This window comes from Aspergillus wentii, assembly GCF_001890725.1.
Source record: "Aspergillus wentii DTO 134E9 unplaced genomic scaffold ASPWEscaffold_7, whole genome shotgun sequence".
NCBI classification, from domain to species: domain Eukaryota; kingdom Fungi; phylum Ascomycota; class Eurotiomycetes; order Eurotiales; family Aspergillaceae; genus Aspergillus; species Aspergillus wentii.
In genome coordinates this window covers 1,244,868-1,268,752 of record NW_024467838.1, presented here as the reverse complement: position 1 = coordinate 1,268,752, position 23,885 = coordinate 1,244,868, and the positions used below count along the sequence as shown (strand labels likewise).

General features: G+C 49.8%; 6 protein-coding genes across 6 annotated transcripts; 4 read left to right on the top strand and 2 right to left on the bottom strand.

Moving 5' to 3' along the window:
- Positions 1–1,728: 1,728 nt before the first annotated feature.
- Positions 1,729–6,709, top strand: ASPWEDRAFT_31101 (putative PHD finger and SET domain protein; the record flags this gene model as incomplete). The annotated part of the gene is made up of 6 exons (XM_040833503.1): positions 1,729–4,580; positions 4,810–5,024; positions 5,142–5,162; positions 5,259–5,366; positions 5,588–5,925; positions 5,975–6,709. The coding sequence occupies 6 exons, from the start codon at positions 1,729–1,731 to the stop codon at positions 6,707–6,709; spliced, it is 4,269 nt and encodes a 1,422-aa protein (XP_040685842.1).
- Positions 6,710–6,937: 228 nt separating this feature from the next.
- Positions 6,938–8,810, top strand: ASPWEDRAFT_139763 (CDC73 C-terminal domain-containing protein). Its single transcript, XM_040829390.1, has 2 exons — positions 6,938–7,762; positions 7,817–8,810. The coding sequence occupies exons 1-2, from the start codon at positions 7,073–7,075 to the stop codon at positions 8,540–8,542; spliced, it is 1,416 nt and encodes a 471-aa protein (XP_040685841.1). The 5' UTR covers positions 6,938–7,072; the 3' UTR covers positions 8,543–8,810.
- A 4,490-nt stretch (positions 8,811–13,300) lies between these two features.
- flbA (developmental regulator FlbA) lies at positions 13,301–15,941 on the top strand. The gene is made up of 4 exons (XM_040838782.1): positions 13,301–14,172; positions 14,258–15,386; positions 15,438–15,625; positions 15,677–15,941. Exons 1-4 carry the CDS (start codon positions 13,387–13,389, stop codon positions 15,821–15,823), a joined length of 2,250 nt encoding a protein of 749 aa, XP_040685840.1. The 5' UTR covers positions 13,301–13,386; the 3' UTR covers positions 15,824–15,941.
- A 1,018-nt stretch (positions 15,942–16,959) lies between these two features.
- ASPWEDRAFT_53850 (origin recognition complex subunit 4) lies at positions 16,960–19,263 on the bottom strand (the record flags this gene model as incomplete). Its single annotated transcript, XM_040837965.1, has 2 exons — positions 16,960–17,604; positions 17,650–19,263. The coding sequence occupies 2 exons, from the start codon at positions 19,261–19,263 to the stop codon at positions 16,960–16,962; spliced, it is 2,259 nt and encodes a 752-aa protein (XP_040685839.1).
- Positions 19,264–20,359: 1,096 nt separating this feature from the next.
- Positions 20,360–20,966, top strand: ASPWEDRAFT_175462 (PaaI family thioesterase; the record flags this gene model as incomplete). Its single annotated transcript, XM_040831361.1, has 2 exons — positions 20,360–20,458; positions 20,553–20,966. 2 exons carry the CDS (start codon positions 20,360–20,362, stop codon positions 20,964–20,966), a joined length of 513 nt encoding a protein of 170 aa, XP_040685838.1.
- Positions 20,967–21,101: 135 nt separating this feature from the next.
- On the bottom strand, positions 21,102–23,631 carry ASPWEDRAFT_652861 (secretory pathway gdp dissociation inhibitor). Its single transcript, XM_040838781.1, has 8 exons — positions 23,197–23,631; positions 23,118–23,142; positions 22,999–23,058; positions 22,905–22,932; positions 22,498–22,843; positions 21,891–22,442; positions 21,585–21,842; positions 21,102–21,533 (listed from the first exon to the last, which is right to left on the bottom strand). Exons 1-8 carry the CDS (start codon positions 23,240–23,242, stop codon positions 21,445–21,447), a joined length of 1,404 nt encoding a protein of 467 aa, XP_040685837.1. The 5' UTR covers positions 23,243–23,631; the 3' UTR covers positions 21,102–21,444.
- Between the last annotated feature and the right edge of the window lie 254 nt (positions 23,632–23,885).

The following is a 23,885-nucleotide window of genomic DNA, read 5'->3' as shown; positions in this document are numbered from 1 at the left end:
CAATCATTTCTCAATCGTCTATTTCCCAGGTTTCCCGCCCTTGCGTTTCCGTGGTCTGGTCGAATATCAGGACCAGACATAAAAACCACCAAAGGACATCATCATCACATCACAACTTGTCATGTTCTTTCTACAGAGACGGGTTTCTACTGTGCTATCCATGTCTTCTTTCCTGGTTGTTTTGGCCGTGACATGATGCCGTCAGCCTGGCCTTGTGACCTTGTCCTCCTGACCGAGGGGTTGCGATACTGAAAGAGACTTTTGGACTCTATACTCTTTGCTCAACTTTGCTCTCCCACTGATGAACAGATGCTGACTTTCTTTTCATTGTTGATGCTGTCTTTCTCTTTCGTCTGTGGTGGTGTGTTGTGTTGATGAACTGACATGACAGTCTATCGTTTATCCAAGATGCCTCGAGGTCAAGTATTCTTTTTCCCCTCTATCGCTCCATCTTAATTCTATCCCTCTTTCTTTCTCTCCCTTTTCATCTCTCTCTCTCTCTCTTTCTCCTATCCTCGTTCTATCTCTCTACTCTTTCTGACATGCCCCCATTCCCAATCTACACCCCCGCTATCCCCAATCTGGATCTTGGCCCTGACCATTCCTCTCTGGGCTTAGCCTGTCCTCCACCTGCCGGAACTGGCCAAGCGTCGTGTCCCACTCGCTGGTCCGCCAATCAGCGCCTCCCATCCATCCCCGGTTTGGCGTTCGTTTCCGGCCAGCCTCGAGATTCTTTTTTTCTTTTTTTTCCCTCTGATCCGGCCGTGGCAATAAGATCTTGGCCTGAGGTTCCCTTTTGTTCCTTCGACTTCCTTGAAAAAAAAAGGCCGCTTTCCCTCCCACGCTATTCCGCTTCCATCCTGCGTTTCAGACGCGCTGCAACTGGCCACGCCGTGGCAGTAGCCGCAGTCCAGTTCTTCTTTCTTGTCCGTTCCAACTGCTCTGCTCTGCTGCTGCTCCTCTGCTGCTGCGGTTGAGGTTCTGCGCTGCTGCTCTCCTTTCTCCTCCTCTCCTCTTCTTCTCTTCGCTTGGTTCACTCTCGCCTCTTCCCGAGCTCTTCTTCCCTTCCCTCCATTCCCTCCTCTCCCTCCTTCACCCTCTCTCTCTCCTACTCTCGTTTTCGTTTCTCCCTCCCCTTCTCATTCACCTTCCATCCGTCTTCCCCTCCCTTCTTCTTCTGGTTTCTATCTTGTCTTCTTTTTCCCTTCTTATTATCCTCACCTTTCCATCCTCAGTCTTCTATCTTCTCACCTCCTGGCTCTTCCTCCCTCGATGCGATTCGTGGTCCGTCCGTCTCTTCATCTTCGTCCTTTCGATTCCAGCCTGCTTTCTCACGGTCGCACGCGCGATAGAGGTCGACGACTTTAATCCTTCGATCCTTCCTCTCTGGTCGCCTGCTCGCTCGATCCCACAACCTCGATCCGATTCTACCGCTTCTACGACGTTAACGAATCCCGTTTTACATTCATCCCTCCTTGGTGCGATCATCTTCAGGTTCACCTAGACCCATTTCCAGAGGACACAGTGTAGTTTGCTGTGGGGAATAACAGGTTTCTCTTGGTGGATCCCCTCGTGTTTGTCGTGTGAAGGGTGATCAAAAGGTGATTCTCCTTTGCGTGGCAGCTGACATGCCTGTTGGGCCTTGACGGGTTACCTGAAGCCCTCATTCCCTCCATCCCTCGAGAAACGCGCGTCTATCCGATTCCAGAGGGGGTATCCTGTCGGATTATGACAGATACCTCCTCAGTCGCCATCACGCATTCGACCACGGAGCAGTATCCGGTCACCGTCCCTCTGAACTCGCCCGCCCTCAACGGCGCCGTTTCCGACTCCATCGCTCCCGACGAGGAGGAACCGTACACCATCAAATGCATCTGCGCGTTTGAAGATGATGATGGCAACACGGTTTTCTGTGAAGGGTGCGAGACGTGGCAGCATATCGAATGCTACTACCACGCTCGGGGTGTGCCAGATGTCCACAACTGCGTGGACTGCGAGCCTCGCTCTCTGGATGGCCGGCGCGCCACCGAGCGGCAACGGCGCCTCAGGGAACAGGGCGATGGCGGTGACCGGAAGACCAAACGGTCGGGTGCGAAAACCCACAAGAAGAAGACCAGGGAGCATGGTGAGCAGGTGAATGGCTTTCATAACCGTACCGAGCCGGGCGCTCGCGACCAGCCGCCGGCTAAAAAAGCCAAAACCAACCACCATCGCTCGTCTGGTTCTATCAGCTCTATCTCTGGGGCTCCTGCTCTTCCACCAGATGTCCGAAAACGTGCTGCGACTTCTATGAGCCCCACAAAATCCCTGGGACCATCTATCCCCTTGTATTCGAATGAGTTTATGAACCTTTACGAGCGTGACCAAGGCCATGCCGACATGGATAGTAATCTTTTTGTCAACTTGCCCCTGGCGGCAGACCTGGCATCATGGGTGACAGAACCAAGTGCGCTTGCGCGCGTTACCAACGGGCGGTCTGCTCAAGACATCTTTACCTGGACAGACACAGAACTCGATCGATCCAACTGGCCCGTTCTGTCAACCGAGTCGATCACCGATTCCACGATCGATGTGGATGGCAAACATCCAACCTGGAAGATCCTCACAACTCGCGATACGGTAGCCAAAGATGAGATCGTGGGTGAAATCACAGGCAAGATTGGGCTCTTGAGGGACTACTGTTTGGATCCCATCAATCGATGGCAGGAACTGCGCCATCCAGAGCCTTTTGTCTTCTTCCATCCCCAACTCCCACTCTACGTTGACAGCCGGCATGAGGGCAGCATGCTCCGCTACGTACGACGCTCATGTCGCCCTAATGTCACCATGAAGACCTACATCACAAACGAAGTTGAGTATCATTTTTGCTTCGTCGCCAAAGAGGACATTCCAGCCAACTCGGAAATCACCGCCATGTGGTACTTGGATCCCCAGCTTTTCGAGTCAACCAACGGTCTCGTCAAGCAGGAGTCTAGTGACAACAACACCCAGGATGCAGCTGCCATCTGCATTAGCAATGTGCTCGCCCATTTTGGTGGCTGCGCTTGCGACCCACCGCCCACGTGTCTCCTATCCAGTGTGGATCGGCGGCGGCACCCTAAATCATTCGATCCGGGGATGAAGCAAGCCAATGGCAAGCGTAAAAAGACCAAGAGCAGGCCAAACATCACCCCGCCGTCCACCAACAGCCGCGCTGGTAGTGAGGTTAACAAGAACCCGGATGACGATGACCAGGCTGACAGTCGGTCCGCGTCTGGCTCCGCGCGGGGGCAGACTCGCAGTCGTGACCTCACTCCCACACTGGCCAATGAACATTCTGGCTTTGGTGAATCCGAGCTTTCGGCCCGGGAAAAACGCAAAATCGCCGCGGCAGAGAAAAAGTTCCAGCAGCTGGAACTGGATCAACATGCATCAACCCATCGAAAGAAGAAGCGTCCCAGTGGCCAGGCAACAACGCCCACTGTTGGGAGCTCTGCGCAAGCAGGGTATTTCACCCACCAGGCCACGTCAATAAAGCCACTTCATCTGGATACTGGATCTGGGAATCCGTCTCGCTCGCCTCCATCCGCAATCTCCCCGGGCCCGCCTCGTCATGGGTCGCCCAGGAAAGTATCTGGCTCCAGTACTCCTCCGGTGCGCTCTCCATTAGGACGCGCCCGATATGTTGATTCAGCCATCCAAACCGAACCTGATGCGGATGACGCTCCCCCCACATCTCCACTCCCGTCTCCTCGTCGGCCTAGCTTTGTACCACTCACACAACGTCTACTGAAGCGATGTCATGCCGATCGGTTGAAGTTCGAAGAGAAGGTGTCCGTTTCGACACCGTTTAAATCAGATAGTGTGGCCATGCTGAGCTCCCCCACATCTAGTACACGACGAATTCGACATCCCACCCCTCCAAGCAGCTCGATCGACAAGGGTGATGTGGAAATGAAGGACCTTGATTCACCCACGCCAAATGTCTCCGTGCGCCAACCACAGCGCGAGATGGACTTACGTGATGATACTTCTACGAATCCGGATTTGGATGCAGGGTCACCTCGATCGGTGCGAGATTCATCCAGACCTCTTCTACCTCCACCATGGCCATCCACAGCAGCCCATAATGCGCGACTTCCTCTGAACGGTCATGGTATCAACCTTCTCGCCCCACCCACTCCTACCAACAAATTTGCACCTCTTGCTGCTGTCAGCCCTGGATCAGGCACTGCATCGAGTATGTCACCTCCGTCGACCGTGGATCATTCCTCGCAGCTCAGTGTACCAGCTCCTGGGTCAGGTATCACCGCCCCTAGTCCGGTCAAGAAGAAACTCAGTCTGGGCGATTATCTCATCCGCAGAGGCTCTAAGGCGACACCCACATCGGAGAAACCACAAGCGCAGGCCACAGCGATGCTTCCTCCGCCAAAGTCGCCCTCAGCACAATCCCCGGCTAATGGTGAATCAGCAGCCGTCGACAGCTCACGCACACCTACCAAACCCTCCGGGGACGCTGAACCTAGCAAGCCCGAAAGTCCGAGCTCGCCGGATGTCGCGATGAAGGATGTCCCTGAATCGACGCATTCTTCTCACATCTCGTCTGTCACCTCCTAATTGTGTTTTCATCCTTTAATATGGGTTATGTGGAGTTGGTTGAAAAATCCTTTAGAGCCTTTCGACTTTTGTTTTCTTCTTTTTTTTTTTTTTTTTTTTTTTTTTTTTTTTTCTTTTTGTGGAAGATTTTGTGATGCCCCCTTTATTCTTCTTCTTCTTTTTTTTTCTTTTTATTATTACTATTATTATTCGATTTGTAAACGATGGGAATAGGCGTTCTAGCCGTGACTTCGTGTATCTTGTGATTTACGACGAAATGGCGTACCAGGCGTGGATTGGGAAGGGTTTCAAGGAAAATACTCTGGGGCTGGATTTGGGCTGGGTTCAGGTGGACCAGAAACATGTCGCTCAAGGACAGGATCTACTTGATGATATGTCCTTAGTATCTGTGATTTTCATTTCATTCTCTTCTTCTGACGATGCTCCCTGTGTAGTACATGATGGATATGCCGCAGAGTAGCAATGACTGAACTTCTGCTTGACGCTTGAGTAGGATATTCAATGTCCAGATGATTCATGATCTTCACGACGAATACTGAGTCTAGATGTAGTTGATCGATCTATCAGTGAGTCATGTGCTTCGTCCTGTTTATGCGGGGTAGATCTTCTCTTGCTCCCTTCTTCTCTCTTCCTTCTCTCCGGCTTTCTTACCATGTCAACAGCTATTTCCTTGATTGAGATTGAACAAGCATCTCTGCCTCCTACCGATCGAGGCAGAGATGCCTGGTTGATGCTGGCGTCATGCTGTCTAATCCAGCTCCCTGTCTGGGGTATGTCGTCCACTACACCATCGTAATCCTTCTCTAACGATGATGGTGCGGGCTTCTCTCTCGTGTCGGGTATTTTCCAGGAGAATCTCTCCAGTCATGATGTACTGAAGGGCAGTAAGAATGATTTGGCTATCGTGGGAACCACATCAACGGTATAGAATATCTCTTAACCGGATCAACCCACTGACTCGTGTAGGGAATCCTTTATCTTCTCTCCCCAGTCACTTTCACACTTCTCACCCGCTATCCACATCTGCTTCGATACTGCGTTCCAGTCGGCCTCGTCTTGACTGTCGCTGGATCTGTGCTTTCGTCCTTTTCTGTCTGTGTCTGGCACTTGATAGCGACACAGGGGGTGCTGTGTGCCATTGGGAATGGGCTGCTCTTCAGCCCAACCACTTTATATCTCGACCAGTGGTTCGTGCAGAAGAAAGGTCTTGCGTATGGCATTATGTGGGCTGCTAAGAGCATCTCGGGTGTTGCTCTTCCTTTTATTGCCAGTGCTTGTCTTGAGCGGTTTGGGTCTAGGACTACATTGAGGGCGTGGGCTGTGACAACGGTGGGCATTTCGTTTCTTTACAGATTCCTTGAATACAATGTCTAATCAGGTGGACAAGCTCGTCACCACCCTCCTCGCACTACCCTTTGTCAAACCCCGTATCCCACCAGCTTCATCCACCTCAGCACGTCGCCTGGACCTCAGTTTCCTGAAACTCGCCACCTTCTGGATGCTCCAGCTGGGCAACATCATCCAGAGCTTCGGATACTTCCTCCCAACAACCTACCTCCCCTCCTACACCACAACCGCCATGGGTCTGTCCCAAACAACAGGCACCCTCCTGGTAGCTCTCTTCAACGCAACCTCCGTCTTCGGCGGCATCATCCTCGGTTCCCTCTGCGATCGCTTCGCCGTCACAAATATCATGCTCTTATCCTCCATTGGCTCCGCCGTTCCCGTCTTCCTGTTCTGGGGTCTATCATCCTCGTCCTCGTCGTCATCTTCTGCAATCGCCCTCCTTGTCCTCTTCTCAACCACGTATGGTTTCTTCGCTGGTGGCTTCAGCTCTACCTGGTCCGGCGTCTTGACGCAGATTAAACGTGACTCGCCATCGTTGGAAACCGGGCTGGTTTTTGGACTTTTGGCTGGGGGGAGGGGAATTGGGAATGTTATCAGTGGACCGTTGAGTACGGCGTTGATTCAGTATGGGGGACTAGGGGGTGGGAATGGGAATGGGAATGGCTATGAGACGGAATATGGGACATTGATTCTGTTTACGGGCATTACGGCTTTTCTGGGGGCGTGGAGTTGGTTGTGGAGGTATTTGGCTTTGATCCGGGTTTGAGGTAGATATTGAATTGGACTTTGTCTTTCTGTCAAACAGATATATATGTCAATCATCGCAGTGAGGTGAATGTGAGAGCAGTCAAACAGAAAAGAGATTTCATATCAATACTATATTTGAATTAAGATGAGCTTCATTAAAAAATACTTTCATCGATTCTGAGTGTCGGTTATCGAATGGTTATGTTGAATGATAGTGAAGCTACAGTAAGCTGAGCTCAAATCACGTGCATCTCCGGATCTTCAACAGTTCGACTTCCCTTCACCACCACCAGCTCCAACACCTCAACACCCACGCAATTCGCGCCCAAAAACCCTCCCCGAATAGCAGAAACCTGCCAGCAGAACCTGGCCGCCATCCACAATGGCTTCTGTCGACCCCTCCCTCCAAGATCCCCTTCTCTCCCTTCGCCGTGCCATCGCCGCCGGCAACCTTCCCACCCCGACCACCTCGTCCGAACTCTCGGACCAAAATGCGACAGACGACCTAGCTAAGGCCTCGCATCTCTACTTTGTGCACCCGATTCCGCAGACTATCGCGCTGACGGCGCCGACGCGTTTCGTCTCCGTCTCGTCGGACTCGGCGGTCGACCTCCGCAGTATCTTCTTCGCCTGGCAGAAAAAGGATGTCGCGATTCCCGAGTACATTGCGTCCGCGCAGGAGCTGAACGAGTCGCTCAAGCAGAAGGAGCACAAGGAAGGCGAGGCGGAGGAGAAGGTGCAGAATTTGGTTTTCGTGGAGCGGTTGGATCTCATCACTTGGTTGGAGGGTGCCTCTGACGAGAGTGAATATATTAAGCCGTTGGAGGGCGCTGCGGCAGCAGCTGCTGTCGCGGCTACTACTTCTCCGGCGGAGGCTTCGGCCATCATTGCCTCTGGGGCGACGGGTGGTGTTTCGTCTGTTCCTAGCGGTGCGGCGGGAGCTGCGGCGCCTGCCGCTGGGGCTCAGCAGGGGAAGGCTCCCAAGGTGATTGATCCTCGATTGCAGGAGATTTACAATGGGGAGCGAAAGATGGGAGATCGGAATAGTGTGCTACGGGGGATTAAACCGACGGTGAGTGTTAGGGTATGGGGAGGAGGTGGTTTTACAAGACTAACGTTGGATTAGGATTTCTCGCATGTTCGCAAAACGGCCGAGACGTTTTTGGGACGACATCGCTCGCGGACCGGTCAATATCCTCCTGGCAGCAAACCGGGCAGCAAGCAGCCGCTGGTACCAGCGCCTTCGGCGGGACTTCCTGTGCCGAAGAAATCCAGCTCGAATATCGAGCCGATTATCCTTCTGTCGCCCTCGGCATCGTCACTGATTCGGTTGTCGAATGTCAAGTCGTTTTTGGAAGACGGTGTGTTTGTGCCGCCTGACCATCCCACACTCAGCAACACGACCTCGTCGAATATCATGAAGATCGCGCGACCGATGCGCGTCAACGGGGCAACTGCCTCGAGCGGCCGGGGCGTGGGCTCGCAGAACGCGGCGCGGAAGACGACCAAGTTCATCCTGGTGGACAGCACGGCGAACTTCCGGCCCGACTACTGGCAACGGCTGGTCGCGGTGTTTACGACGGGTCAGACGTGGCAGTTCAAGTCGTACAAGTGGTCGTCACCGCCGGAACTATTCAAGCACGCTACGGGAGTCTACGTAGGCTGGCGGGGGGAGGAAGCGCCTCGCGAAGTGAAAGGCTGGGGACGAGGCGTGCAGCGATTTGCGGTGGAACGATGGGACGAGAAGGGCGGAGTGCAAGGGGCAGGACGATGGCGGGACCGGGAGGTGGTGGAGGGCATTTGGACAGCTATTGAAGAAGGAATGAGGCTGAGGGGATGGGGGAGTAAGTAATCATAAGGGGGAGGATATGTAATCGCGTTGATACCAGTTTCTATCCTTGGGTATCAACGGACAATTGAAGTGTAGTCTTGTGGATTTTTGCTGGGCGTGAAGGCGTTAGGTTACTAGATTATGGATATTGAACATACAACAGATGACTTACTGGACAGTGAGCAGAACTAGTAGAAGAATAATCTGAAACATAACGGTCATCCAACAGACTGCAAGTGGAGAGCGGAAGAATTCTCCTTTTTTTTCCTGGCAGTCTAGAATAATCGACAGACAGAGAAGGATCCATTTCTATTTCCGTTGGAGGGCAATTAAGATCGACTTGCTGCGGTGCAACAACATATGATTATTTTCGTGTGACCGACAAAGAAAGGATGCGAATCTAGACACCAGACCAGGATCCATGCATGTTTCATCTTTGTCTAGTTGCATAACGTAGAATACGGAGGAGGATGCTGGGTATGTAGGTACTTTTGTATACCCTCGGATAAGCCGGCCGATCTGTATAGGAGTTCATCTACGCACTTATCAGCTATCAGCAGAGTTGAATAAATAAAGTATAGTAGATATCGAAGTACTGATAACACTACTACTTATCATAGTTATCACGATAATCGTCAGATAGTATAGTACTATAATAGAGGATATTATAGACGATAGAGGCTGAAGAAACCAAACGTGGAGTTGTTGATTTCGCGTGGACTGGCAAGGATCAGCGTATTCTATACACAGTACTGTATTTTATTCGCTTGATCCCTTTGTCGTGCAGATGCAGTCTTGGCGTACATTATGAAGGAGAATGTTGCATAGGCGTTCATAATACATAATACACTATACACTCTATGTAGTATGCTATGTAGTATGTAGACTGTAGGTATCTCCGGAGTACTCCATGTAGCATGTAGTATGTCGAGAGTAAAGCAAGGCAAGGTAGATCCTCCACTTTCCTCTCCACAGGACGAAACAAAAAAACACATGGCTCGGAGGTTTTTCGCTGTTGATCATTCAACAATAACCATGACAAATGAGATTATGGTGGGAACTTGACTTTTTCAGCTCTTATTGTGATTTGGCCGGCTTCGGAACGTGATTTTCTGGTTCAGGGACTAATAGTATCGTATCATCAGGAGGTTGAACTACGGATACCTTCTCCATAGACCTTGGAGGAAAGTTCCATGATTGCATGATCCATCCATCGGTGGGGAATGGGATGGCTCAATAGTTTCGAGATTGTAAAAGGAGATAAACTGCGAAGGTTGCAGGGTACAGGTGGCAAATTGGATTTTGGATTCTTCGAGAAGTTTTCTAGTGTGTGGTGGATGGGATGTGGTGGATGAATATGGTGGATGGGATGGCCGTTGGGTGTGGTTCGTGCTGGACTATTGATATCTTGTGCTATATTATTTGGTGATCAGCCTATCTGATATTGTAGTCCAGCTCACTTATCATTTTTCTACTACTGGTACTCTTCTATGTACAAGTACCTGTATGTATCTCCCTTCTGTCCAGTGTAAGTACCTACGTAGATACTGTAGATAGATACATACTTCGTAAGTACGTATCTTACTGTAAAGTACACCACGTGGCGGTTTGCCCTGTTTTTGTGGCGCCCCACATCCAGACCGCCCATGGGTCATACAGTCTCACTAGTCTCGTTTCAGCCGAAAGACCGTATCTCCACCCACTCTCCACTCACTAATCCTCCGTGACCCACTTTTCTGCCTTTGCAGGTAGCCCGATTAGGCATCATCTATCGAAGTGAGCCCAAGGGGGCTTAGTCTATTTGGGACTGGCTGTCATGGATAGCTGCATATCAGACTAATCCTTTCTTTGTCGGGTGTTTGCATATCTACTGACTATCATGGTGGTACAAAGACAGGCTACTGGCTCCTTATTTCTTTGATAGTGTGCTATTATTAAATGTGACTGATCCTGAACCTTCTTGACTCGTTACGCAGCAGTTGGGGGCTCAACTCAGCCTTGTCATCCTCCTCTGCTGACATGGATTATCCCTGTTGTCCATGAATTTTATTTCGCGTGGCGGTCAGGGATAATTCTGTCGCCTGTCTGTGAATCAACCATGTTGTGTAGGTCTAAATGCTGTATCATATGAAGGCTGACCGCAAGTCAAGCCAATCTTAATTAAAGTCAATTAGAATACGTTTCTCACCGCTCATATGTAGTATCCACCTGATACTACAGAAAAAATCAAGGAACAGGAAATTGACAAATTGAGCAGTTATTGACAGACAAGTAAAGTTGGACCGCGAGAGCTTTGGTCGCCGCTAGACCGGATGCGGTTAACTGTCGGAGCCTCGTGTCAGATTGGCGATCGGAGTTGTTCGCTCATGTTTACATAGTACATAGTGTGTAGTAGAGGATGTAGGATGTAGTAGGTAGAGGAGTAGAGGATGTAGATTGCAGAGTAGGTAGGTAGCATGGATGAGGACGATCAAAGTGACAGCGACAGAGTGATCAAGATGACATGCGCAGAAAGGCTGGACTAGTGGTTGTAGTCCAAAGTGACTGATCCGACCTGTGGCCGATGATACGTCCGATTGGGGCAATGGTGTGATATGGTGCTTTTTAGCCGCGCCACGCGGGAAATTCAGCTATCTCTTCTCAGTCAACAGAAATAAATATATCAATACTGTATCATCCCATCTGACAGCATCGCACATGACTATCAGCGTCGTCAGATAATCTCGCTTGAATACATCATCTCTCGCTTCAACAGAGTTCAGAAAGTCTGTGGTAAAGAATACGAACGGTAAGCCAGCCAAGCAATTTGCCCTTCCCACGTGTGTCCACGTGGAACTGCGTGGATCTCGGCTAGGAAAGAAGGCACCTAGAAGGATGGAAGGATGTATTATTATTTGTTATCAGAAATTATTATATCACTATTATATTATATTCTTCTTATTATCCTTATTATCATCATGTTTCGAGTGACTCCGCCGCACGGGACTGTCTTAACAGTAGAAAGACAGAGACAAAAAGAAGAAAGAAAGACAGGCTATTGATTGAATGGTAAAAGTCAAATGGCTGTTGTGGCGGCTCTGGCCGGTCAAGAGCGATAGTGACGACAAATGATCCAATATTGAGCGTAAAAGATGGAGATACGGTCCGGAGTTAACTCATAACTGTAAATTGTAGCTGCCTGAGGCCGATAGATCTGCAGCAGCGATGCTTAGCCCTCTGATAATATTCATTAACTTTGACTCGGCCGGGGGTCCAAAATCATTTCCACGTGGTGGACGGTTGCGAAGGACGGTTGCGATGATGGTGGAATGACTTCAAGACGAGCGTAATTCCAGGACCCAAACTTTCACGCTGTCTGGTTCCATGGATCATGAGAAATGCAGAGTCCGTTTGGCCGCACACCGTACCTGAGGCAAACCCCGCCAAGGGGGGGTGGGCTAGGTAGAGAGTTGGCCATTAAACCCGATCTGGTAAGAGTCAGGAGCGGGGGGGAATATCGGCTGTGTGGACTGGTGATTGGCTGGTGGGGGGGAAAATTGGGGGTTTTCCCAGGCAATGACTCAATACAATGCCAATCATCAATGGATCGAGGTGGAGAACTGAATTTTCTGGCTGCTCGAAATGGAAGGTGAGGTCGCACTGGGTGATGGTCGGTCTTATCCTCGCTTCTGGTTGGTTGGATCGGCCTCGCCGGTTGGTTCTAGGGTCCTCGCTGTCCTTGGTTAGTGCAAGGTTTTTTTTTTCTTTTTCTTTTTTTTCTTTGCTTTTCTTTATCATTTTATTTTATTTTTTCCAAACCCCGACGACCGAACATGTCTTCTATGGCTCACTGTTTAAAAGGATTTCTATCGGAGCTTCCAGAAGGTGACCTGTGGAAATGATACGAGTTGAGTACAGGATACAGAAAGTATGACAGACATACCTGACGGAGTTCTTACCTATCTGGTATCTGGACTGCTATGTGATTTCATTCGGTTGGGGAAAAACCTGGGCGATCTGGCCGAAACTCTCCCCGGGCGCAGATTCCGCTGATCATCCGACGACGCTTGCAGTCGAACGTCCCACTTTACAATACAGTATCTGTTGCAGACAGACTCTGCAGACCCCTGAGTATCTGGATAATAAAATATACTCTGTAGTAATCATCATCATAGAATAGAATAGATAGAATAAAAATAAATATGAATAGACTCTATTTACCTACTCTGTAGTCTGTACTGAGTGTACGGTACTGCAGGGTGATCAGGCCGATCCTTCGCTGCCTTGGCCCACGTTGTCTGGTGCATGAAACCGTCCGCGTGCACAGTGGGGCCCTGTTGACAGGCCGGATTCTTCACCTTCTCCCCTGGGGATTGGCTTCTTTCTCCTCTTTTTTTTTGCCTTTTTTCCTGCTGCGTTTTTATTTCATCTTTTTTCCAACAAATCAGAGAGCGGGATCCAGAGCAGGCAGACCAAATCGAGTTAGGCAGTAACGTGGCTCTGGTAGTTTACCACTATGCCCACTAAGACTGTCCTGCACTACCAGAATCAAACTCTCCCTCTTTTTGTTATTTTCCTTTTTTTCTTTCTTTCTTTTTTTTTTTTTTTTTTTTTTTTTTTTTTTTTTTTTTTCTCTCCCTTACCCGCTCTCCTCTCCACCTTTTCTCTCTCTCTCAACTCCTGCCTTTTTTCTTTTTTCTCTCTCTTATTTTAAATCAGAAAAATACTAAAATACAATAAATTAAAATATTTTTTACCCATTTTTTATTTTATTTTATTTTATTTTATTATTATTATTTTAGTATTATTATTATTATTCCTACTTTTCCCCTCCTTCATATTATTTTCCCTCCCTTTCCCTCTCTCTCTTTGGTTCGCACTATTCAATGCCAACCATATCTTCCGAACCCCTCGACCAAGGATCTCCTCCCTCTCCTCATCATCACCATCATCACCATCTCTCTTCTTCTTCCTCCTCTTCCTCTCCTGATAATATCAGCATCCCCCCTCCTCCTGTTCCTGTTCCAGTCTCTCCCCCCCTGGTTCAACTTCCACGCCCTGCCACTGCCTGTTCCACCTCGTCTATCACACCCTCCGCCTCCGCTGCTTCCCCTCCCAATCAGCAACCCGATCCTGTCGACTTCACCACCACCACTCCCACCACTGCGACCACTTCTGCAAATCCCCCAAACCCTCTAGGTTCCGTCATAGGTTCGATCTCCCGACGCAATCGTCGTTCCTTTGCTGCTTTGGCCCGTGAAAAGACCTCGAGTGCCATTGCCAGTCTTTCTTCCATTGGAGGTCCCACAACCTACGGTCTTCGCTCCTCTGCCTCCTCCGGAAGTCTCTCCAAGCATTCGCGCAAGGCTTCTCAGCTCAGCGCCAGCGAACCCACCACCACTCTCTCCCCCTTGACTCCGCCATTGTCCGACGGTAGTACCAGCAGCGAGCAATTGAGCCCCGCTCCCGTGGACTTTCCCCCTCGCTCCTCTTCCCCGGCCGTGGCCGACTGCCAGCAACCCAGTCTGGTCGATAGACGTCGCTCTACCCTCCAGCGGATTCCTTCTTTGCCTGAACAGCAATCGGACGCTGGGTCCGCTATACCGCCCAAGATGCATCAAACTTCTTCGAGATTGTTGCGTATGACGGAAGATGATCGTCCTTTTACAAAGGTAAGAATTTCTGGGGGAATTGAATTGAAGGAATTCGGGAAGAATGAGGGAAAAGGAAGAAGGTGGAATTAACTAACAGTATTAGGATTTCATGGATCTGTTTTCAACCTTGATGGTCAGTTTAAAGTTGGACTCGCATCGGGTACGATTCACCAAGTATGATCATTCGTTCACCTCCGAAGAAGCCATCAACAACCTCGGCTCGCTCAAATTCTCCCAATCCAACCGTATGCCTGACCCCAAGGACCCATCTCGTATCGTCACCACAACTACCACTACCACCTTCTCCATGGCTAAGGAAATGGCCCGCTCTGTGTGCCAGCGTTTCGTTGATGCTCGTTTCATCGAGCCGGTTGACGGCAAGGCCCTGCCGATCTTTCCTCTCAAGGGTGCCTTGTTTCAGCTCACCCCGAAAGGTATTAACATCTTGCAACGGTTCTGCCAGAGAAACGGAATTACCGCCCGCCACGTAATTGACGTGTTGGAGTCGCCCCGCAACACTATGCAACTGGTCAATTTGGAGCGTGACTCTGACTCGGACAAGCTGTCGCACGATCGGGCCACCATCGAGGTCATCTTCCGCCGGTTTGCCGGCCAGGATGGCCCCAATGTCAAGACTAGCATCTCCACTTCGGATTCTGACTCCCTGAGTGATTACTCCAACGGCCTGGTTGGTGTCAAGATGGCCAAGGAGCGCAAGGTTAATGAGAAGATCGTCATGAACACTTTCACCGGTAAGGCCGCGGTCGACTGGCTCATGGATTGCTCCACCACAATTGAGCGTCGGGAAACCGTCCTTATCGCCGAACTTTTCGTCAAGTACGGATTGATCACCATGCAGCAAGACGACAAGTCGTATCCTCAACCAGACACAGCCATTGCCGCCTTCCAGCCATCCAAGCACGCCATCTACGGTATCACAGACCGAGGACAGCGCGTATGTGGGTGGATCGCACGGGAAAAGTCCCGCGACACCATCACCTACGACAGTCGGGGTATCCCGAAGGACTCGAACAACGCTCGGTTGAACCACATCCTCCACGACCCCGCCCTGCGTCTGCTCTTCCGTGAATTCCTTCGTTTCTCCCTGTGTGAAGAGAACTTGTCTTTCTACCTCGACGTCTCCGAATTCACATCCAACTACCACAAGGCCGACAAGGTTGGCATCTTCAAGAAGGCTGATGCAGTCCGTGAAACTCTTGCCGCCGCTTATGGTCAGTAATCTTGTCATCACGTTCTCCTTCATTCGCTAACCGCTATAACAGGCCTGTACAACGCCTTTTTGGCCCCTGGCTCCCCTTGCGAGCTTAACATTGATCACGCGCTGCGCAACAGTCTGGCCAGCCGTATGACCAAGGCCGTTGGAGACGATGACTCCATGTTCAAGAGTCTTCAGGAGGTTGTGTCTCTGTTTGAGATGGCACAAACCTCTGTTTTCAAGTTGATGTCTAGTGTAAGTTTTGCACAATAGTATTGCTATCGTCTCATTCTAACATATCCACAGGATTCCGTTCCCAAGTTCATGCGTGATCCCAAATACGCCGTCGTCCTTCAAGAACACGATGTGGACCTGATTGGTGCCTCAAGATCTTACTCGCCTACCGCCGCTCCGCTTCCAGAACGCTCTATGAGCCGTTCGGCTCGTGCATGACATGAGGACATCATCCACTTTTCGTGACGCAATGTGATTCCTAACCACCACGAGGCCGCTTATGCGGATCTTGTGTGAGATATCTCAGTCCATACAGCTCCTAGCATTTTGGAGCTGTTAATCGAATTTGGCTTGTTACATGGCCTTGGATGGCTTATATGTGGTCTGACCATTTATCGTTGAATTGGACATCACTGAGAATTGGAAACCTGCATCCGCAGGATTCTTGACACGACATGACCACCACACCTCTGTTACGCTTCCGAACACGAACTTCATATTTTATTCCTTTTAGACGCTTGTCACATTGCCAAGCGTCTCTGTTCAGCCGGCACGGTATTCCCTTTGTAATCAAGTCACCACGACAGATGAAAGATGTTACGATCTATGGATCATGTGATAGAGATGGCCGGTATTTGGGGGTATTTATAATTGGTTTTCCTTTCTTCTTCTATTTTTCTTTCCTTTGGTCAAAAGGAAAGGAGGCCGAAACATCAGTCTTCGAGCATTAGAAAGGCGTTTCTTGCATGCATGATCATTTTCATCCCACAGCCTTTCCTTATATTTTTCTACATTTCCTGCCTCCAGACAGATCTTCATGTACATGTTGTCATTGCCCCTGCATTCAGCTTTGTTTTTCTGCACAGTTGCATTTTCATTGAGGATACAGCGAATATGATTTGTTTTATTAGTTATTGAGAAATGCAGAACTATTGACAGGAAGTTTGTCCACCCTTTTTAATACAGTAATAGGCAATATTGCAGCTATAGATGTATCATCATGCAAGTCATGGAGCTACTGAACCATGAATCCGGTAACCAATAGAAAACCATGCCGATAGGTTAAAATTTAGAGTCGATTGCTTGATCATTTAGGTTATTTAGGATTTAAGTAGGGTTAAGTTAGCTAACTATCTAATGCATAATGCCCAATGCATCGGCATCCCTGAACTGACAGGTGTGCTTAAACCAGATAAACTCAGTAAATGCTATGCAAGACATGATGCAACAACACAGACATGAACATATGACATATCTTTCTGCAGGAGTATAAAAAGTGTAAAAAATAATAAATAAATAAATAAAAAGTTAATAATAAAAGGTAAATGAAAAATAATAAAGGCTTTGGGTGTTGATCAACCATCCCTCCACCATCTCCCCAACGAACCACCCGACCCGGCCATCTCGACGACCTCCTCGAAACTAATCTCCACACGAAACATACGCCCGTCAGCAGTCCCCGTACCGCCACCGACGGGGCTAACAAGGCCCCAGCCGACGAGCTTCTCCCAGGCTTCGCGCGCGACGTCCCGACCCCAGACACGGCCGGGGGTAGCCGCGGCACCGGAGACAGAGGCCGAGACCTTTGCGGAGGTGAGGAGACGCACGTACTCTGCGTAGGCGGCCGGGAAGGAGAGGGCGAGCGGGGCGAGGGATTGGGGCTGGGAGGCTGAGTCCGGGCCGGGGTCGTAGAGGGCTGTTAGGCGGGTTGCGGCGAGGAGGAGGGAGAGGGGGAGGGAGGAGGGGCTCGAGGAGGCGGTTGTGGCGATTGAGAAGGGGAGCGGGGCGGGGTCTGGGCAGGTGAGGGAGTTGGCTGTGCTGGTGAAGGATTTGGGGGTTGGGACTTGGAGGGGAGTTGTGGTGGTGGAGTCGGTTGGGTAGGTGCTGTAGTGGAGGTCTGTGATGGCGAGGAGGGAGCTGGTGAAGAATTCCTTGACGGATTTTGTGGTGTGGTAGATTCTTTGCAAGTGGGTTTGGAAGGCTTCGTCATTCCAGAGGGACTGGGGAGGGTTAGATCAAGATGGTATGGTGTTTAGATGTCATACCTGCAAGTAGTCTCGCCATGCTTCGACCAACGTCGGCCAACTTGAAGACTTAGCCAGTGCATTCAACTCAGAACTCTCCTCCTCGTCCAGATTCAACCCGGCAAAGCAGATTTCAGAGAAAACGTCAAATGTTCTCGGGAGCGGAACAAAGACATATCGGTGGCTGAATCGACTCTTGACACGCTTCTCCAGCATCTCAGTCACGTCAACCTTGGTGGTAACTCCAATAACTGCAATCGGGGCTTTCCGCGCCTGCGCGATGTCGAAAAGATTGTATAGCAGCGTCTGTCGTGGGTGAGAGACAAACAGGTCGAATTCGTCCAAGACGATGACAATAGATTTGGCGGCCGTCATGGCGTTATGATTATTTGAAGAGCCAGACAACTCATCCGGGTGCGAGAGGAGGGTAAGGAGAGTCGCCATCGTATCGGCATAGCTGTTGACTTTGCCCACTTCATCTTCAGTATTCATCTCCCGGCCAAGCTGGCGCCACATCTCGCGAAGAGCCAATCGATCATCTGTGTGCAGGAATCCATTGAGCTGGACAACGTGGAATTCATCATTGTGTTCCTTTCTCAGAGACGAGATAATCGTCTCTAATATAGCGGTCTTTCCGCTCCCTCGTGATCCGAGAAGCAACATCGAGTTACCCTCTCCAGCTGTGACGGTCTGCTCGACAAGTTGATGGACTTTGTGATATTCGCTTTCCAGCCCTTTAAGGGGAGTTAGTCTCTTGCCATTCAGCTTCTCGAGTACAATCTTGGTCAGGGAGTTCAGCTCGTTGAGGAGGCCTTTTTGAGACAGAGCCTGGAACTGCTCGGCGTAGTCAGGAAGTGGATCGGCCGGGACTGTATCATTGTCCTTTGCATCCAAATCTTGATGCACGAGATCTTGCTGAAGCTGCATTGAAACAAGATCATCGAATCCATCCTGGTCATCATCCGGGGTAGGGGATTGTTTCGATGCTTCCTGTCCCCTGGTCGACCTTTTATTGGAACCCGTGTCCGCTGTACTGAACCTGACATTGGCTCGCTTCGACCTTGTCCTTGCAAGTGCACTCCTCGGAGGTGGCGGTGTTTCTTCTTCATCCTCGTCATCGTCCTCCTCCTGCACCTCCTCTTCGTCGTCGTCTCCGCCATCGCCATTTCCATCCTCCGTCTCCGAAACTTGTCTAGCCTTCCGTGTGCTTCTCGGGGTGCGAGACTTTCTCGCAGAGGTTGCAGTATCAGGTGCATCCACCCTCCTCCGAGACGGAGTCCCCGTAGACTCATCCTCGAATCTCTGTGGCGGTTTCCTTTGTCGACCACTTGACCGTACCCCAACTCTCGAAGGGGTTTCCGCAGCGTTGTTGTCCCCCTTGTCATCCGCATGTTCGTCCTTTTGACTTGCCCGTGAAGTTCGACGCCGTGAAGCCGCTTTCGCTTTCGGGGTAGGTGTAGGAGACTTTTCTCTGTCCTCGGATTCTTCGACCGCAGAAGTATCTTCTTGATGGCCGTTCTTGTCTTGTCTTGTCGGGGATGATGGAACCGAGTAGATGTCTTGATCGTTGTCGCCCATTGTTACGTCTCCATCTTCGTCCACCTTTCTTCGCTTGGCTGCGCGTGGATCCTTCATGATGGTTCGATTGTTTGAAGGCCTTCGAGATGGCGTAGAGATGTAGGGGTGGGATTTCCGCAGGACTAGGCGAGCACACTGGGTCGCAATTGCTGCAATAGCAAGGGATTCCGAAGCGAAATTAGATAATTTTATAACTGAATTTCAGCGATAGTCATATTAGCCATTGAGCGTCTGCAATTCCAGGCGATGGACAGCTGCGGGAGAGCAAATATTTTCGAGTTTGCGACCGGAGAGATCAACAGTGAGTTCTGCTTACAATTGGACACGAACAAAATTCAGAATGAATATGAATGGAATTGAAAACAAGAGTCTCTTGAATCAATGAGGTATGACCTCGAAAGGTGCCGCGAATAGCAAGGCTCTGGTTGTCTGGAGCTTCGACAGAGGATGATTTCCGCGGACAAAACGCGTGACACGAAGTCAGGTGAAGCTTTGTGGAGATCGATAATGCCACTTTGGGGAAGGGATATATAACCATATGGTAATTGCTTATAATATTGCTATTGCAGGGAATATAAACTGTATTCGATTCTAAGATATTATAAAAGAACTGCCATTGTCATGTTGTTGTCATGCCTGGATGTGAATACTCCTTCTATACAACTACAGCAATGGCTACCATGATCAAGTCCAAAGCAGACCGGCAGGAAAGGAATGAGAAAAATAGCTTCATCATTGCGTCCATCTAAGCGTATGAGATGCACTCCAAGACTACAAAGCATCCAGGGAGGCCGGCATATGACATCTCAGACGACACCCAAGTACTATCGAAGTTACCGTCTTCAACCTCGGTTGTCGATATCCCCCTTCTTGATATTAGAAGCTATCGCATGCTATGTTCTTCCATTTCCCACTATATTTATCCATATATCGTTGCTGTGATTAAACAGGCTATTATACCATCTAAATTCCAGAGATACAGGTAAGTAACTGAACATAATCCTGTGTTTCGAAATCATGGGGTCGGCTTGTGGTGATGTCGGTTAACCCATATGGAATGATACCAGTTAAAGAAAGCAAATCGACTGCTTATTCTTTCGTCAGTCCTTTTCTACACAGATATTGAACTTCTACCTTCATTTAAACAAACATCATGTCAACCATCCGTGCTCCGTCCAGGAAACTGGATGAATTCGAAGACATGGTCTACGAGTACAGTTCACGAGTAGGAATGGTGAACGGCAATAACGAGGTTCGCATACACATCTATCTCTCTTTGGAATCTCACCTCAAACTCAGTATAAACAATGACCTGCATACTAATCCTAACTCCTCGATAAAAATAGGCATGGACCATCGATCCCAACGAATGTAATTTCCGCTTCGAATCCGCAACCCAAGGCCCCCCCGCCCAAGTCTCGTATCTCCTCACCGTCGCCCCAAGCATGTGCAATTTCTCCGGAAACCTCCACGGCGGCTGCAGTGCGACTCTTGTCGATATGCTCTCCACCGCTATCCTCCTAGGTATCTCGAAACCGGGCCACTTCGCCATGGGCGGGGTCAGTCGCAATCTCAAGGTCACTTATCTGCGTCCTGTGCCGGTGGATTCGGAGATTCGGGTAGTGTGTTCGGTGGTGCATACGGGGCGGCGTATGGCGCTTCTCAAGACGGAGATTTTCAGGACTGATACGGGGAATTTGTGCTTGCTGGGTGAGCATGAGAAGGCGAATACGGATCCAGAGGTGGATGGGAAGTTGTGATTGTATGGTGTGGTGGGGTTTATATTTGTACATACACGTTACACGCGAGTGGCTTGCCATATGGCGTATAAACTATCTATGTATATGCTTGAGATGCTTTCTGGCCAGTTGTTCAAGATGACTTGGCAAAGTGATGTGGAATCAAGATAGAGGAATAAACGATAGACTAATACTCCGCACCGAGGGCCTTATTATAGTCATGAAAGTGATTTGAATAGCTAATAATCAACAGGTATGAAGCCGGAAAGCTATACAGTATCAAGGGAAGAGCCATGTAAAAATAGCTTCCACTCGACCCTCGAATCAATGACCTGCCCTTTGCTGGATCTTGTAAAGAGAACGTGCTGTCCTACCATGCCTATACTTAAAAATGTCAAGAGGGGATCCAAAGAAAAGTTCAAAAGAATCGCAGTTCAAGTGAGCAGACATCTAAGCCACAATATATTATCTCAATCTCATCCAATTATGGTGGATGCATTTACTCCTGAGCAAGCTTCTGGTCCTCCCGAAGTCCCTCAACAACCAACTCTTCGCCAGCAGCACGCTTGTAAAGGTCCTTGACATCATCTAGACTCGGGGTTAGCCACATTTGGCATATGGAACAGGGTGCTTTCTTACCAGTCGTGGACTCGAAATGTGATGTGGAGTCGTAGCTCTTGGAAATGTAGATGTTGTCCGCCTCACCGGTCTCAAGAGGCTCGTAGATCGGCAAGGGAGGACCGAAGAACTTCTCCTCAATCTCACCCAGACGCTCGAATCCGGGCTCGAGCTCCAAGTGGTGGTTGGCACTGGTCTCGGCAATGGTCGAGACAATGGCGATGTAGTAACCCTTGGGGCAAACGTTGTGTGCCGACGAAACGACGGCGATGTAGATGTCTGTTATTATTAGCATTGATCGACTCTCCCCAGCATTTGTTCACTTACCATGCTTCCTTCCAACCTGAGACTGGGGGATGATCAGCTGCAGCGAGTCGCTGCCATCGGTCTTGTCGATGGGGTGCTTCAGGATACAGATAGCCTTCAGCAGGTAGCCGGTCGTCTTGACCTTGTCGGGGAAGTAAGAGGGGTCTGCAATGATCTTCTTTGTCTTGGTGGAGAACTTCATGGTCTCGCCGTTGTCGTCACGGTCCTTCATGGTCGCCTTAATTCCAGAAACCTTGCCACCGTCGTAGAGAACCTCGTCGATGCTGGTGTTAAGCATGTAGGTACCACCGTAGATGGCGGAGAGACGAGCGAAGCCCTGAGGAAGCTCGCCGAGACCGTACAGGGGGTAGATGTACGGCGACTTACCGTACCGGGCCATGGAGTTCACATACAAGCGGATACGGTCGATAGTCTCAGTAGCGTTGCCCGGCTTTGTGATGTAGTCATCGGATGGGTACAGGGCCATGGAGTGACCGATGAAGTCACGAGTGTTGTCTTCGAGACTGAACTTGTCGTAGACTTCCTTCATTGTGCAGTTGCCAATGTCCAAGCCTGGTAGGTGTTAGCCATTTACATTTAACTCCAAGGTCGATAGCTCAAGACATACCAGAATGAGTAGCAGGGTCTTCCCCCTTGAACTCGCCAACCCACTCCAAGAACTTCTTGGCCCGTCTCTTCTCAAACATGCCCATCAGAGATGAGCGCAGAGCTTCGCCAGCGTCCGAGGGGACCTTGGCAACAGTGGCCTTGGGGCCCTTTCCTTGCTGGACATAGCTGCCAGCAATCTGCTTGAACTCGAGGTATCTCGTAACATCGGTGGAGACCAGAATGTTTGTCAACTCGCCGTTTGCCATCAACAATTTCGGGACCAGGTCAATGTTCCAGTCGTTGGCACGGCCATACTTCTTCCAGGGCTCTTCGCCGTCCTTGACGTTGCCGTACTTTTTGAACAGCTGCAGTGGAAAGAATAGAAAATCAGCCAAAATACACGATTATAAGGGTAGCAGAACGAACCGTTTCGATGTTGACAGAAGCAGCCTCTCTGTACTTTGTGGTCAGTGGATTTGCGGGGTGGTGACGCGGTACCAGCCAGAGCTCGGGTACTTACCCTCCATAGTGGTCGTTACGGTCAATGTGAAGCACCTTGTTTCCCTTGACACTCAGAACACTGTATGCAGAATCAATAAGCAACGAGATCTAATCGGTAGCTCTGCAGGTGATGCATACCCCGAAAGAACACACTCAGTCAGGCCTGCGAGGGGGTGTTAGCCAGGAGTCGAGCGGCGGGGTAGCAAGCAGCACCTACCAGTGCCGAGCACAACAACATCATACTCTGGGGCGATGTCTTCCATGGTGGGATATCGAATCAAATGCAAGTGATGAAGCCAAAACAATCAGAAACAGCAGAGCTGAGAGAGAATGAAAATCAGGTCGAGAAAAATAGAGGGATGCGGAGACTGTTGTGATTGCGGTGAGGTGTCTGGTGGTCGACGGCTCCTGTCAGTAGTCCGTCGAGTAGTCGCTGGGCCCCCCGCGGATCATCGACCAGATTATTTGACGCCAGCCCAGGGTCCACCAGGGAAATAGTCACTAATTGCTAGATTGCTCTGGGATAAATGATGAAAAGCACGTCCAGGGGCAGTTGTTAATTAAATATTTTGTCTACCAGGAAAGTCTTAAATCTCCTGAGCATCCCCCTTTTCGCTGCCCCTCTTCTGTGTTGGTGCCGAGTTTCATTGATAATGGCATAAGGAGTAATTTGGGGCAGCTTCGCAGAGTGGAAAACACAAGCCTTGGAAAGACTCCTGATCGAGATCGAGATCATCAGACCAAGGTATCTGGATTCTGGAAAGAAATCAGCCCCTGATATTGAGTCCAGTCTTGTTTGTAGTAACTAATAATTGACGGCGAATTACTGGATACGGTGCACTGCTCCTATTTGGGCAAAGAATCACCCTGCTATTTGGCACTACCTGCTGTATATTCTATAAAATT

Bases quoted from the DNA above. Each gene is read 5' to 3' on its own strand.
- flbA (XM_040838782.1), top strand. From the start codon at position 13,387: ATGCCAACCATATCTTCCGAACCCCTCGACCAAGGATCTCCTCCCTCT. The intron at 15,387-15,437 runs GTCAGTAATCTT...CCGCTATAACAG, and splicing joins AACTCTTGCCGCCGCTTATG to GCCTGTACAACGCCTTTTTG. The intron at 15,626-15,676 runs GTAAGTTTTGCA...ACATATCCACAG, and splicing joins TTTTCAAGTTGATGTCTAGT to GATTCCGTTCCCAAGTTCAT.
- ASPWEDRAFT_139763 (XM_040829390.1), top strand. From the start codon at position 7,073: ATGGCTTCTGTCGACCCCTCCCTCCAAGATCCCCTTCTCTCCCTTCGC. The intron at 7,763-7,816 runs GTGAGTGTTAGG...ACGTTGGATTAG, and splicing joins TACGGGGGATTAAACCGACG to GATTTCTCGCATGTTCGCAA.
- ASPWEDRAFT_652861 (XM_040838781.1), bottom strand. From the start codon at position 23,242: ATGGAAGACATCGCCCCAGAGTATGATGTTGTTGTGCTCGGCACTG. The intron at 23,059-23,117 runs GTATGCATCACC...TTCTGCATACAG, and splicing joins ACTGAGTGTGTTCTTTCGGG to TGTTCTGAGTGTCAAGGGAA. The intron at 22,443-22,497 runs GTATGTCTTGAG...AACACCTACCAG, and splicing joins AGACCCTGCTACTCATTCTG to GCTTGGACATTGGCAACTGC.